A 14,807-nucleotide genomic window follows, 5' to 3' on the forward strand; every position below is an offset into this window, starting at 1 on the left:
CAATAACATTCTCTTCCATTCAATCTTAGCTACCTATTCCCATGGCCATACCTTGGAACCTGCCAACACCTAGAACTATCCAACTCTAAAATCACTAAGTCAGACAGCCTCCTTTCTAACCATAATCTCTTATCCTTACATCTAGCATACTCAACTATACCTGTTCCTCACTGGGACCTATATGCTTTTTCCATACTCATCAGGCCTCCTGCTGTCTTCTCTTCCTTGAATATCAAGCTTAGATCCCATAGCCTGTCTTGTCAACTATCTTGACAATATCTTCAAGTCTCTTGCTCCTTTCAGTACATCTCCTTGGGAAAATCTCTACCTTGGATGAATCTAAATGTCTGCCTTCTCCATGCCCACAGCCAGGGAGCTGAGCTCTATTAAAGAAAACTCATGCAGCTGAACAGAGTGATTCCACTATGAATTAAGGTCATCAACCTCAATTGGACCCTCAACACTGTCTAGAAATCCCACTGCTCAAGTCAGCTCACATATCCATTCTTTACTAAAACTATAGCAATCCTTTTTCAACTTCCACAAACCTTCCCAACCCTCCCACAATAGTTCTCAGCAAAATGACTCATTTCCTATTTCGTGGAGAAAAATACAAGCATCAGATGGGAGCTACTTCAACTTACCATTACTAAGTGTACAGATCTGCCTGCATCTGTTCACATCCAACCGCTTCTCCTGCCCTCCTGTCACAATGGAAGAGGGACTTTTCTCTTAGAGTCAATCAAGCGTCTATCTCCATCCAATCTCTCATATTCTCAAAGACATTTCTCTACCAATGATTGCTCCAATTCCTTATAGCTTCAAGATTTTCTTCTCTAATAGCTCCTACAAACACGTGTGCCTTCCATCTCAAAAGACAAAACTTGACTCAATCCCACATTTGCCCAAATGCAGCTCTTGTCCTTTCTCTCTTCTCCTTCCCTTCTGAAAGAGTTAAAATTTTTCCATCTCCTCATTTCGCATTTATTCCCCAGTTTGCTCCAATTTGGCTCCTGTTCCTATCGTACCACTCAAAAGTTTTCACCCATGTCCTTGTCACTAAATCTAGTGCTCATATTTTAGACTTTATATTATTTGGCTCTCTCTGAAGCTGAGCACTCCTCTTCTTATGAAAACACTTTATTTCCTTGGTTTCTGCAACACCACGCTCTGCTGGTATACCTCTTCTTCTACTGCTCTTTTACCCTCCTCTCTCTAAAGACTCAGGCAAACCTAAATTTAAGTTCTAACTCTGCCACTTACTAATGTGAAACACTGAACAAGTTTCATCATTGTTCTGTGCCTCAGTTTTCCCCACCTTAAAATGAGAATAATAATAGTAGCTACTGCACATGGTGGTTGTGAGGATTAGATAATATATACAAGGTATATAAGACTCGAGGGCACTGGGTTTTTTTATACAAGCATAGTGAATAGCACAGCAATGCCAACACAAACATTATGTTAGCCATTTAAATTTTCTAGAAGCCACATTATAATGTAAAAAGAAACAGATCAAATTAATTGTAATATATTATTCAACCTAATATAACCAAATATTACCATTTTAAAATATAATCAATATAAAGATTATTGAGATATTTTGCATTTTTTCACACTTAAGTCTTCAAAATCTGATGTGTAATTTACACTTACAGCACATCTCAATTTTGATGCTAAATTTTTACCAGAAATGTTTGACTTATATTTAAATTTCATATAATATACAGTTGAAAAGGCAGCTTCCCCAGCCAAGGTTGCTCCAAACATACTTAAAAATTTTCCAATAACAGAATCAAGAATCAGTCTTCAAATTTAATTCAAATTAAATAAAAAATTTAGTTCCTCAAATCATACTAGTTACATTTCAAGTGCTCAATCACCACATGAGGCCAGTGTCAAGTAATCGGACAGCGTAAGTCTAACACACAAAATGCAATCAATAAATAAGAACTATTATTACTATAATGACCACTCCTCCTCCTTCTCTATCTCTGACTCTTTCTCCTCTACCATATGTTGGTATTGCTCAGTGTTCTGTCCAAGCCCATTTTTCTTCTTACCCTATACCCTCTTCCTTGGTACCTTCTACAGCTTCAATTATCATTCATACACCAATAACTGCCCAAATCTATATCTCTTATCCAGACCTCACCAGACTTATATATTCAACCGCCTCTTCAACAGTTTTACAAGAGTGTCTCAAAAGCATTTAAACACACGTCCCACACTGAATTCATCTTCTTCTCCTCCATCCCCAAAACTTCTCCTTCTTCCATTATCTCAGTAAATCCATTCCAATTTATCCAATTGCTCAAATCATAAACCCTACAGTCATCATGGTCTCCTCCTTCATCCTTGACCCCCACAACCATTTCCTGTCTATTACACAGGCAGACTAGAAACCCTGGTGGCACAGTGGTTAACAGCTATGGCTGCTAACCAAAAGGTCAGCAGTTCGAATTCACCAGGTGCTCCTTGGAAACCCTATGGGGCAGTTTTACTCTGTCCTTTAGGGTCGCTATGAGTTGAATCGACTCGATGGCAATGGGTTTGGTTTTCGTTTGTTTTTCTTATACAGTCAGACTAGTATAACTCTTGTTTTGAAAGCCAGAGTTTATTCTAATGCAATTGACGTATTAGGAAACAACTCAGCATAATGCAAATTTTGCATATGTTTATGTGCAAGTTCATCCACAAGAAATACTAGAGAAACATGGAAAATCGCACTCAGCTTAACAGAGTTATGCAGGAATATACAAAACATACACATGCACACACCTCAAATATCTATCAGCTTGCTATCTGGATCACCAAGTATATTATGAGCCACATCCACCCACATCTGGTTACAACTTTCTGAGTTCAAAGAGTCACACTCATCCACATGTTATGACTTTCCCTCTGATTTCAGATAACTCTCCTTCCACAATTCATAATAACACATAAGCTGTAATCCTTCTGTTGGTCACTTCCACATGCAAACCTCAGCTTTTTTCAAGGTAAAGTCTCATATTTACTGTGTACTTACGTATTTCTTAATCATTTAACATGTGTAAAACTGTGCTAACATTTTTATTAAATTCCTATCTCTTTGTATATATCACTGACAAAGTTTTTGAGTGTTTTTCTCCTAACCTCCTTCTTACTGCATGGTATTCCACAGTGTGGTGATTTTTAGAAACATACATGATGCACATAGCAGAAATGACTGTGCCATTGAATAACTCTAGAATCAATCCATTTCTCTACATTCCTACTGTTTTTAGTCTGAGTAGCCATCATCTTTCACATGGACTACAGCAATGTCTAATTCTGCGTTTCTCAACTAGGGATGGTATCTCCTCCACTGCTACCCATGTTCAGCCTATTGAAAATGTGTGTTGGGGGTATTTTTGGTTGTACAATGACATGGAGAGAGGACTATTGGCATTCAATGAACAGGGGCCAGGGATGCTAAAAGTTCAACAATGTTGCCCACACAATGATCTGTTCCAAAACGCCAAATGTTGCCCTACTAGGAAAAATCAGTAACTGGTCCCCCATTTGTACTCTTAGCACTCTCTACATTGCAGCCCAAGACAGCTTTTACAAAACAGAAATCAGATCAAGATTCTCCTATGTATAATACCCTTCAATAGCTTCTCCTTACCCTAAAGGTAAATAAAGTTCAAGATTCAAAGTGTGGTCTACAAGCTCTGGTCCACCCCCTCCAATCTTAGCCATTCTCCTCTTCTCATATTCACTATGCTTCAGGCAGTCATTCACTCAACAAATAATGATTACACGTCTGCTGTGTCCCAGGAACTATACTAAGAGTAGGGAAGGAACAGTGGACAAAAGAGACAGACATTTCCTGTCCTCACGGAACCTACAGTCTAGTTCCATGACAGTTGTCTCCTCTCCTCAGGGCTTCCCCACATGTTATTTCCTCTACCTAGTCAATTCCTACTCATCCTTCAAGTCTCAGCTTAGACATCCTTCCTCAGGGAACCATGTTCCGACCTTACCACCCTACAAAGTCAGGTCCTTTTATTACATGATCACATGACTTTCAGCACTTCTTAGTGTCACTCATCACAACTGAAATTTATTCAATATCCTCCTTTTCTGTTATATCTCTGGGACTACCCACAGAACCTGGTACACAGAAGGCACCCAAGAATACTTGATGACTGATGAATATATTTATGTTTATATATGTGCATGTGTCTTTACACTTTATGTGTATGCATAAACACATTCATGTTTGTGTATATTTCCATGCCTGACTGTTAATGTGAATGTGTATACACACACATATACATATATGGATGTATATATACAGTTCTGAGTATGCTCACTTGGGTGTATTCATTCACAGCAGTACACGTGTATACGCATTCTTCTGAAACCCTCAGTGATAGCTCTGACCTCCTAGAAGGAGCTGGGACATGGCCCCAAGCTCTCTCTAAGCTGACAGCTCAATAAAATATAAGATCATTCAATGACATTCCAAATGTCAGCAAACACTAGCTTGCTCCACTCTGCTACCAGGAAAGTAAATGGAGGCGAGAGATGCGAAAACCTGGCCATTGTAAAATTGCTCTACACTGATGTAACCCACACCATTTCTGGATAGGAGAGGGCAGCTGAAAGACAACATTTTATCTCTCCTCAGATCAGAGGCCAGAAATGTACAAGGAAATGCGGATGGTGAATTGTCCCAGTTGCTCACTTACTAGGCAGGTCAAGATGGCCAAGCAGACCAGGACCCTCCACATTTTTTTTCATGGAGCAAAGCTCTGCTAGGGAAGTTGAGGAGGTGGGAAGAAGCAGTGAGAATAGACAGGAGAGGATCCTATAGACAGCCAGGGCCTGGGTCACACAGGGGAAAACAGGGCATGTAGTAAGGCTTAATAGTCTCACAACCTTGGCAATGACCTTTCTGGCTTTGCTTTTATCATTACTTTTTTTAAGGAAGCAGGAATCTAGAGAAGTTATGCAACCTGCACGAAGTCACTCAGCATAAAGGTCAGAAAGATCACCATGGTCCTGGGGCCTCCAGGGCCCTGTAGCCACATGGTTTTGAATGGCTGCTGCCAAGGATAGGCTAACATCCAGAATTAAGCCATCTCTACTGCTTGGCCCAGAATGGAATGGTCTGAGGCCTCAAGTATACCTCAAACATGATGTGCCTGGAAGGCAAGGAGGAGAGGTTAGACCCTTATTCTTCCTGGACCTTCTTAATTTACTTTACAAGAGGCAATCACAAGACCAACTGGAAAGGATCCTCAGTTTCCACTTGCACCTATTCCCTCCCTCTACAGCTCAGCACGGACTAGTGGAGAGCCAAACTGAACAGGCTAAGGACAGCCCACCCCTACCCCGAACCCTGCCCTTTGGGCCCAGCAGCACCAAGGTGGCCCTGAGTAGCAATGTTATCACATGGGCCGGCTGCTTTCCTGCCTTTCTGCAAAGAAACCTAGAGGCAAGGAGCTATCCATACAACAACAAGTCTAGTGAACTTCACAGAGCAATTGTTCATGGTCAGCGCCTGCCTCGCCTGGCCGGGCCTTCACACTGCATTTGCAGAGGCCAGTAAGCAGTCTCAGATGTAGTCTGACAGCTGGCACGCCATCTTCCGGGAGCACAGAACTAGCCACAGCCACAGTCCCAGCCCTGCCAGAGAGGGTCTCCATGGAGCTAGTTCTCAAAGGTCAGTCAGACAGCCAGCAATTATTCACTGAGCACATAACTCTGTACCTAGCCCTGGTCTGGTCACTGGGGTCACTGAGAGGAAACAGCCTCAGTCTTTGGGCTCTAGATGGACACGACTGGAAGAAAACACACGTGGACTCAGTTTCAACACTAATAGTACTAATATCCAAAGTGCTAAGGAGCCTCAAGGCCAGAGAGGGACTGTTGAGATTCTCAGCATAAGTGATATCTTCCAGGCTGAATCTTCAAGTGAGGGAGTATGCCTGATGTAGATGACCTGGGGACATTTCAGACAGAGGCAAGGACACAGAGCTGAGACCCAAAAGTAGGAGAGAGGCTAGCCTCTCAACCAAAGATGAGAGGTAGTAAGTAGCTGTTCCTCAGCTGCATGTGAGATCAGTGGGTAAGGGTCAAAGTACAAACAAGCCAGAGCTCAAAGGACCGGTACACCAGGTGAAGGCAAGGGAGTTTACAAGTGCTGCCACAAAGAATGGCTTCCCAGAACAAAGCAGAAGGTCATCCTCAGCGTGGCACAAATACATACGAAGTATTTTCTTCCACTCTTCCTTCATGTGCTCACTTAGCTCCAGTCCCCACACACCAAAGCCATGTTGCTCTCTCTGCCTAGAAAGCCTTCTCTCCTCTTCATAACCATGTCCAGCCTTCCTTGAATGCTCAGTTCAGTCCCATATCTTCAGGATACCTAGCGTGACCACTCTCCCCCTGCCAATGACCTCTCTCTTCTCTGAGCCCCCTGGGAGCCACTACCCTGACGCCCAGAATATTCTCCCTTCTCTGAGCCTCCTGGGAGTCACCAAGCTGACTAGTGGCATGAAGCTCCTGAGGCTGCTCCAGGGCTGCTGCACTTATATCAGAATGATTTATGGGAGTAAGTCTCCTTAGTGCACTGGGCCTCTAGAGCAGGGATCCTTCTAAAATAGGAATCTGGGGAGTCTATTTCTATACCTCCTTTCTTCTGCTTACCTAGGAAGTATAGTATATGCTAGGAAAGTAGAGTTTTCTGGGTGATTCATTTTTTGCCAAGACCTTACATGGGGTCCCTACTGGCCCACAGCCTCAGCCCACAACTCCCCAGGTGCCTGGTGCTACAACCGTGCCAGTCTCCTCTTTCATAGCCTAAAGGGGACTGGGCTTTAGTTTCCATGGCCCTTCCTCACATGAAAAAAGGCCCTGCTAGGGCTAGGTAGGGCCAGAGCCAGCTTGAATGAACTCTACCTCACAACCAGAGGGGGACACTAGAGCCAGCCAGGAGGGTCAGAGGCCATATTCATGATCACATCAAAGGAGGATACTTGCCCAGAGGCTCGGTTACTGCCACATCTTTCCTTGGGGTAATGCAGTTCTGCCTAGAGATTCAGCTCTGAGTGAGAATTCAAAAAAAAAAAAACCCCTTGGCTGGAACTTCTCTGAACATCTGGGTGGCACCAAGTAGGGCATATTCTACCCAGCAGCTTGCTCCCCAAGCAGCTTCTCACTCCCAAAAATAACCACCACCTTCCATGCATATTAGCTAGGGAAGAAGAAGGGATATTGAGAAGTACAGAAAGAAAAGAAAAGGGCACAGAGATGAGAAAAGAAAGTAAGGAAGGAGAGATATGAGACACAGGAGAACCAGAGGAAGTACCTAGGTGGGGCTCAGACACAGTACCTTTTTCAGATTAATCCACTGCTTGAAGTAATCCGCCACTGGCAAGCCCAAATACTGGCACTGGCCTGGGAGCCTACAAGAAAGGAAGAGAGAACAAGTTGGGCACACCTATGTCCCAGGTATGGAATCTCAGGCTAGAAAATCCAACAGTGTATAGGATAAATAGACCTCAAAAGGCCAACCCATTCACAATGGGTCCCATCTACCCAGAAAAGGCACCCAACTCCAGCACGGTAGACACTGCGCTCTAGATTCAGCCTTCAGATGCAAATATGACAACCTGGAGACTCTATTCAAAATGATATTAATAGTTAGTATTTTATGAGAGCCTACAATATGCTAAGTACCTGTCATGGATTGAATTATGTCCCCCCAAAAATGCGTGTATTAACTTGGTTAGGCCATGATTCCCAGTATTCTGAGGTTGTCTTCCATTTTGTGATTATAATTTTATGTTAAAGAGGATTAGGGTGGGATTGTAACACCACCCTTACCCAGGTCACCTCCCTGACATAAGGTAAAGGGAGTTTCCCTGGGGTGTGGCTTGCACCACCTTTTATCTCTCAAGAAATAAAAGGAAAGGGAAGCAAGCATAGAGTTGGGGACCTCATACCACCAAGAATGCAGCACCAAGAGCAGAGCGTCCTTTGGACACGGGGTCCCTGCACCTGAGAAGCTCCTCAACCAGGGGAAGGTTGAGGACAAGGACCTTCCTCCAGAGCTGACGAGAGAAAGAAAGCCTTTCCCTGGAGCCGAAACCCTGAATTTGGACTTGTAACCTACTAGTCCTTGAGAAAAAAAATTCTCTTTGGTAAAGCCATCCACTTGTGGTATATCTATTATGGCAGCACTAGATGACTAAGACAGTACCCTTACTTACATTTTCACAGTTAATCCTTGACTCTGGGAGGAAGGTACTGTTTACATTTTACAGATGAGAAAATGAGATTCAGGTGATTATCTAAGGTGCCACTGCTAAAAAATTATAGTTCCAGGAATGAACCCAGGCCTGTCTGACTCCAGAGCCTATGTTTTTTCCAATGCACTGGTTTTATATTATTATTGTTGTTGTTGTCTTCTTACATCAGAGAGGCAGAAAGAAAAGAGGAGGAGAGAAAAAAAAGAGTACACGATTTAGAGATAATTGGGCAAGGGCTTCAGGTCACATTTAGTCTCTTTAGCAACAGATGTTGGGCAGACAGAGACAGACCACATAGAATGATAGGAAGAGATCAGAATTTAAACCACAGAGTCTGCTCTTTTTTTTCCTTTAATTTTAAATTTATAAACTGAAATTTAGAACAGGGTCTAATCTCTAAAAGCTACAAGACACTGTAAAACTTCAACAACCAAAAGACAAATAACCCGATTAAAAAATAGGCAAACGATGTGAACAGGTACCTCACCAAAGAAGACATTCAGGCAGCTAATAGATACTTGAGGAAATGCTCAGGATCATTAGCCACTAGAAAAATGCACATCAAAATTACAATGAGAGACCGTTTCACCCCAAAAAGGCTAGCATTAATCCAAAAAAACACAAAATAATAAATTCTGGAGAGGTTGTACAGAGACTGCTTATATGCTGCTGGTGGGAATGTAAAATGGTACAACCACTTTGGACACAAAAAGATGGAAACAACCTAGATGTCCATCAATGGACGAATGGATAAACAAACTATGGTATATTCGCATAATGGAATACCATGCAACGATAAAGAACAACGATGAAGCCATGAAAGATCTCATAACATGGGTGAATCTGGAAGGCTTTATGCTGACTGAAATTAGTCAGTTGCCAAAGGACAAATATTGCATGAGACCACTATTATAAGAATTCAAGAAAACGTTTAAACACAGAAAAAAAAACATTCTTTGATGATTACGAGGGTTGGGAGGGGAGGTAGGGAGGGGAATTCACTAAATGCACAGTGGACAAGAATCATCTTAGGTGAAGGGAAGGACAACACATAATACAGGAGAAGCCAGCACCACTGGACTAAGCCAAAAGCTAAGACGTTTCCTGAACACGACCAAACACTTCGAGGGACAGTGAAGCAGAAGCAGGTGTCTGGGGACCAGGGTTTCAAGGGCACCTAGGTCAACTGGCATAACAAAGTTTATTAAGAAAATGTTCTGCATCTCACTTTGGTCAGTGGCATCTGAGGTCTTAAAAGCTAGCCAGCGGCCATCTAAGACGCATTAATTTGTCCTAGCCCACCTGGAGCAAAGGAGAAAGAAGAACACCAAAGACACAAGGAAAATATCAGCCCAAGAGACAAAAGCGGTCATATAAACCAAACTCTATCAGCCTGAAACCAGAAGAACTAGATGGTGCCTGGCTACCACCAATGACCGCCCTGACAGGGAACACAACATAGAGTCCCTGACGGAGCAGGAGAAAAGTGGGGTGCAGAACTCAAATTCTAGTAAAAAGACTTAATGGTCTGAAACTGGAGGAACCCCAGATGACATGGCCCCCGGACTCTGTTAACCCAGAACTAAAACCATTTCCAAAGCCAATTCTTCAGACAAAGGTTAGACTGGACTATAAAACATAAAATGATACTCGTCAAGAGTGTGCTACTTAGTTCAAGAAGATACAGGAGGCTAAACAGACAGCTCCTGTCTGGAGGCAAAATGAGAAGGCAGAAAGGGATAGGAGCTGGTTAAATGGACACGAGAAATGCCGGGTGAAAAGGAGGAATGTGCGGTCACATTATAGGGATAGCAACTAGGGTCACGTAACAATGTGTGTATAAATTTTTGTATGAGAAACTAATTTGAGCTCTAAACTTTCACCTAAAGCACAATTTAAACAAAAGAATGCCTCAGAAGCAATACGTAATGAGTTAGGACTCACCCTATCTACTCCCATTCCCAGAGGACAGGGCCCTGGACTTTTATCAAAATGTCAGGCACTTAAGGTCACAATGCTCTTTTAAACCCACATCACATCATCCGAGGTCCACCTAAACTGTGATAAAAGCAAGCTTCCCCTTTCTGGAATATAGATAACTGATTTTTGAGCTTAAAATGCAGGTCATTAGGGTCAAGCTCCATAGAGTGGTCAAGCAAGATGAGAGCTGACAAAAACCCAATGGATTTGGTAATTAGGAGTTACAAGTGACCTTGGTGAGAGGGCTGGTGGGGCAGAAGCCAGCCTGGAATGTGTCAAAGGGTGAGAGGTGAAAAAGTGAGACCATAAGTGTGAACTCCTTTTTTAGGAAGTTTGGCTATGAGAATCCAGTTGAGATGACCTATTCTATCCAACAAGTTCACAGCAGTCCAGCCTTCCTCCATTACCCTTCAATTATTTGACAGATACTAATAGAAAGCTGATTGTTTATGTGTCAGTCAGTATAGTAAGGATTTCCTAACACATGGGGGGTGGGTTTCTCTCAAATATACAGGTAGCACAGTGACGTTAACTGTAACCAGTCAATTTCTTGCCAGGGAAACTCTGGCTACAGCCAAGATGATGAAAGAATATCCAGGCAGGATGTGCTCACATGGGTGGGGATCAAGGACCATGAACATGAGGAAATTAGGCAAGTTTTTTTTTTTTATTGTGCTTTAAGTAAAAGTTTACAATTCAAGTCAGTCTCTCATACAAAAACTTATACACACCTTGCTATGTAACCTAACTGCTCTCCCCTAATGTAACACCACACTCCTCCTCTCCACCCTATATTCCCCGTGTCCATTCAACCAGCTCCTGTCCCCCTCTGCCTTCTCATCTCGCTTCTAGACAGGAGCTGCCCACATAGTCTCATGTGTTTACTTGAGCCAAGAAGCTCACTCTTCATCATCCTCAATTTCTGTCTTATAGTCCAGTCCAATCCCTGTCTAAATAGATGGCTTCAGGAATGATTCCAGTCTTGGGCTAACAAAGGGTCCAGGGACCATGACCTCCAGGGTCCTTCTAGTCTCACTCAGGCCATTAAGTCTGGTCTTTGTATGAGAATTTAAGGTCTGCATCCCACTGTTCTCCTGCTCCATCAGGGAGTCTCTATTGTGTTCCCTGTCAGGACAGTCATCAGTGGTAGCCGGGCACCATCTAGTTCTTCTGGTCTCAGGCTGATGTAGTCTCTGGTTTATGTGGCCCTTTCTGTCTCTTGGGCTAATATTTACCTTGTGTCTTTGCTATTCTTCATTCTCCTTTGCTCCAGGTGGGTTGAGACCAATTGATGCATCCTAGATGGCCGCTTGCTAGCGTTTAAGACCCCAGACTAGCCAAACTTTTTAAGGATGAAAGGCCCTTAGGTGCTAAAGTGTGGTTGCCTATGAAGCAGTACTGTAATCTGACTATTTGGGTTAAGTTTCTTATTTCCTTCAACCTTTATTTCATGTTCCTTATCCTTGGTATTTGTAAAAATCCTTGAGGAGCTCAGCTATTTTAGAAGAACTATATTAAGGCCTGTGAATGAGGAAGCCACCAGAAGCAGCAGAATCTACAAAGGAACAGATAAGGAGGATTGACCAGCAAAAGGCAGGCATCTTGGAACATCTATCTTATTCACCCTTAGCCAGCCCAGCACCCCTTACTTCTTTCACACGATACAGGCCAGGGGCCCTATTATTGGCTTTGGTTTGCCCTGGGAAAGGGAGGAATTCCCTCTTCGGCAGGATTTCAAGGGTAGACCACTGCTGTAGACATTTCTACTCAGGCAGGAAGGGTCCAGCTCAATAGAATCCTGTCTGTTGCTCTCAAAGGGGCACCTGTACCAAAGGAGCCACACTGAGGACAAACCAGATAGACAGTTATCAAGCTAGCTACTCAGCTTCAGCTATGGCTCAGCAGCAATACTGAGTGCCATTTTGTACCCCATGTGTGACTAAAGCAGATGGGAACTGAGGACCATAACTCTCACCCAGGAGCTCCAAGCACTTACAGGTACCCATACAGCTTGCAGACACTGTACACAGGAATTCAGGTTGTGGCCCTCTAGGTCTGTGGATGGTCCTAGCCCTGTGACTCCAGGATGCAAGCAGAACAGATGGGGCAGAACCCAATCCCATCTTCACAAGAGGTACAGAGGCAAATGCCAGAACTTGAACCCCGAGGTGCCTCGTGGGAAGACATCTACATGTAAATCTCTGTAACAGAACTCTACCCTTGGAGAACACCAAGAGTTATCCTGTGAGGAAGGTGGGTTAGAGTGGTCATCATCCCCTATACAAAAGAGGAAACTGAGGCTCAGAGAAGGAAAGGGGTTTTCTCAAACACACAGCAAGCCAAGGGCAGAACTAGAAATGGAACGTAAGTCTTCTGACCATACAAGGCATCAGCTGTATACATGCATTCAAAGCACTGCAGTGTTTCTGGAAAGGCAAGGCCACACCTGGGTCCAAGGCTCTTAGGAGCCCAAGGCTAAGGTCAATGAGTACTAGTGGGTCCACAGCTCTAACAATTTGGAAAGAAAAATGGCAAAAGTCTCCCCAGCACAAACGGTCTGAATGTTTTGAGTTCCTACCAGATACTGATCCCAAGAGCCACTGGCAGTGGGCCCTGAACTAGCCTGCGGGCATAAATGTGCAGGCAGGTTTATGGTGCCCAGGTCTCCATGCAGCTGGAATCACTGGGCACAAAGCTCCCCAACTGCCCGAACATCATCTGGCCATGCTTATTACTGTTTCCCAATGAAATTTTATGCACCGAGTCCACAGGTGTGATTTCCCCTTCTTTATGAGAGTCGGAATGACATCACTGATGGCCAATAGAAAAGAGCCAATTATGTCCAGATCATAAAAAGAAATGCAATTTTTTCAAATCAAAACTTCCTTCAGCTTCGTGAATGCAAGGGGCCCCCTTTAAGGAAGCCCCTTCCTAATCCTGCTTGTGGGGACATGATCGCTTTCCAAATTCTGTAGGGCCTAGGGCTATAAAGAAGCTCCACCCGTGGCATTTACCATGTGGCCCTGCTCTTATTACACTGGCTCCTTAGGGTCATCAGAACAGAATATCAAACCCTACACTGGGAGGCCTGACTGCCTCCTCACTACTTTATCTAGGGGAAAGTTAGAAAGATGGGGTACTCTTTGAGCTCCCTTAGTACTCCTTTTAGATAACAAAAAACAAAGCAGCAGAGAGCCCTGTCCCTGCTTAAAAAGAACACAACAGTATGGGGGGGGGAAGGGTATGTGAGGAATTGCCCTCCTACAAGCACAGAGCACAAAGCAAAAGGAGCCAAGTCTTCCCCACTTCACCCCACCCACCCCTCATTCAGCTCTACCACCTGCAAACCGAGCCACTCTGGCTGGGCCCAGACAGCCCTGATGGCAAACAGGTGTGGCTAGCTCAGCGCCAGCCAAGGCAGGGGAGTAGCTCATTAAGGTAATACCACCCTCTCTAATGGGTATGGCCAGGGTGAAGCCATTGTGAGCAGGAGCTCAGCTTTGAAGATTAGGTGAAGCAAGGCTAGGGGGAGAACTGCCAGGCATGAGACGAGGAGACCAGCAGCATCCATGGAGGTCTGACACACAGACTGGCAGACAGACATCAAGAGCCAGGACCAGCAGGAAGGCAGGCACCAGGCAGATACTCCAGAGTGCTGGAAAAGGTCACGGACACTGTTCCTTATGTGCTTTTTCCTGTTCAGGTCTTAGGGACAACCCCAATTCAGGCAGCTGCATGTCACTCTCACTTTTAGCAGACTCAAGCTCTTAAAGAGGAGAGGGCAAGCAGAATCTCGAGCCATACTTGACCTGGGCCTTGGAATGAGTATGGGCTGTCAGTCCTGGTGCCCAATAGGTACTCCCTTCCTGCAGGAGGCAAGCTATTCTATCTGATATACAGAAAAAGGGGAGTGTCAAGGAGCAAAGGTGGAGAGCAGGAAGAAAAGTTCTGACTTCTTCAAAATCATGGTTGAACCACAGAGGCAAGAAGACCCAGCCTTGGTAAGGAGCAGGCCAGTGGAAGCCAACCAACCAGCCAGAAGGAAGATCCTCTCAAGAAGACACCGAGTAGGGGTGGGTGGGGCTTGTTTCCATGCAGGATTCCCAACACAAACGTTAAGGAAGAATGTTGTCACTGGCTGTCCCGCATGTCAGAGCTGCCACAATTTCCTATGCCTCTTTCCAAGTCCCAAGACTGGGCCTCAAGAAAGGCCCCATTCCCATGGGGTCCCAGTCTAGGACTCCTCAAAGTCTAATCAAAGCCTCCACAGTCAGCATGATATGAGTCTGTATCCATCATGGGCAGGCACCCCAGCCTAAGCAACACTTAGCTGAGGACACAGCTCTTTGTCTCTCCTATTTCCATTCCCCCACCCAGAGGAGATAAACAGACCTGGATGATAAACGGCCCACCTTTCACGATCACTCTTCCTCAAGTTGAGGAGAGTAGCTGGTGATGGATGGGCTGGAATTTGGTTATCAGGAAGGGCTGTCGGCCAGAGGTGCCTATCTCCTCCCCCACTACGCAGGGCATCATTAC

The 14,807-nt window shown here is 44.3% G+C and overlaps 1 protein-coding gene across 7 annotated transcripts in view; it reads right to left on the reverse strand.

The window, feature by feature from the left end:
- The window catches only part of ERI3 (ERI1 exoribonuclease family member 3), a 137,170-nt gene that overhangs the window by 59,039 nt on the left and 63,324 nt on the right, over positions 1 to 14,807 (reverse strand). For all 7 annotated transcript variants that reach the window (XR_010321385.1, XM_064281868.1, XM_023554638.2 and 4 more), the window contains one exon: positions 7,370 to 7,442. Coding sequence is in view for 6 of the 7 variants with exons in the window: in XM_064281868.1 (XP_064137938.1) it covers positions 7,370 to 7,442 (73 nt within the window). In the remaining variant the exon portion in view is untranslated. The remainder of the gene's footprint in view (positions 1 to 7,369; positions 7,443 to 14,807) is intronic.

The sequence above is a fragment of the Loxodonta africana genome, chromosome 3 (genome assembly GCF_030014295.1).
Source record: "Loxodonta africana isolate mLoxAfr1 chromosome 3, mLoxAfr1.hap2, whole genome shotgun sequence".
Taxonomy (NCBI): domain Eukaryota; kingdom Metazoa; phylum Chordata; class Mammalia; order Proboscidea; family Elephantidae; genus Loxodonta; species Loxodonta africana.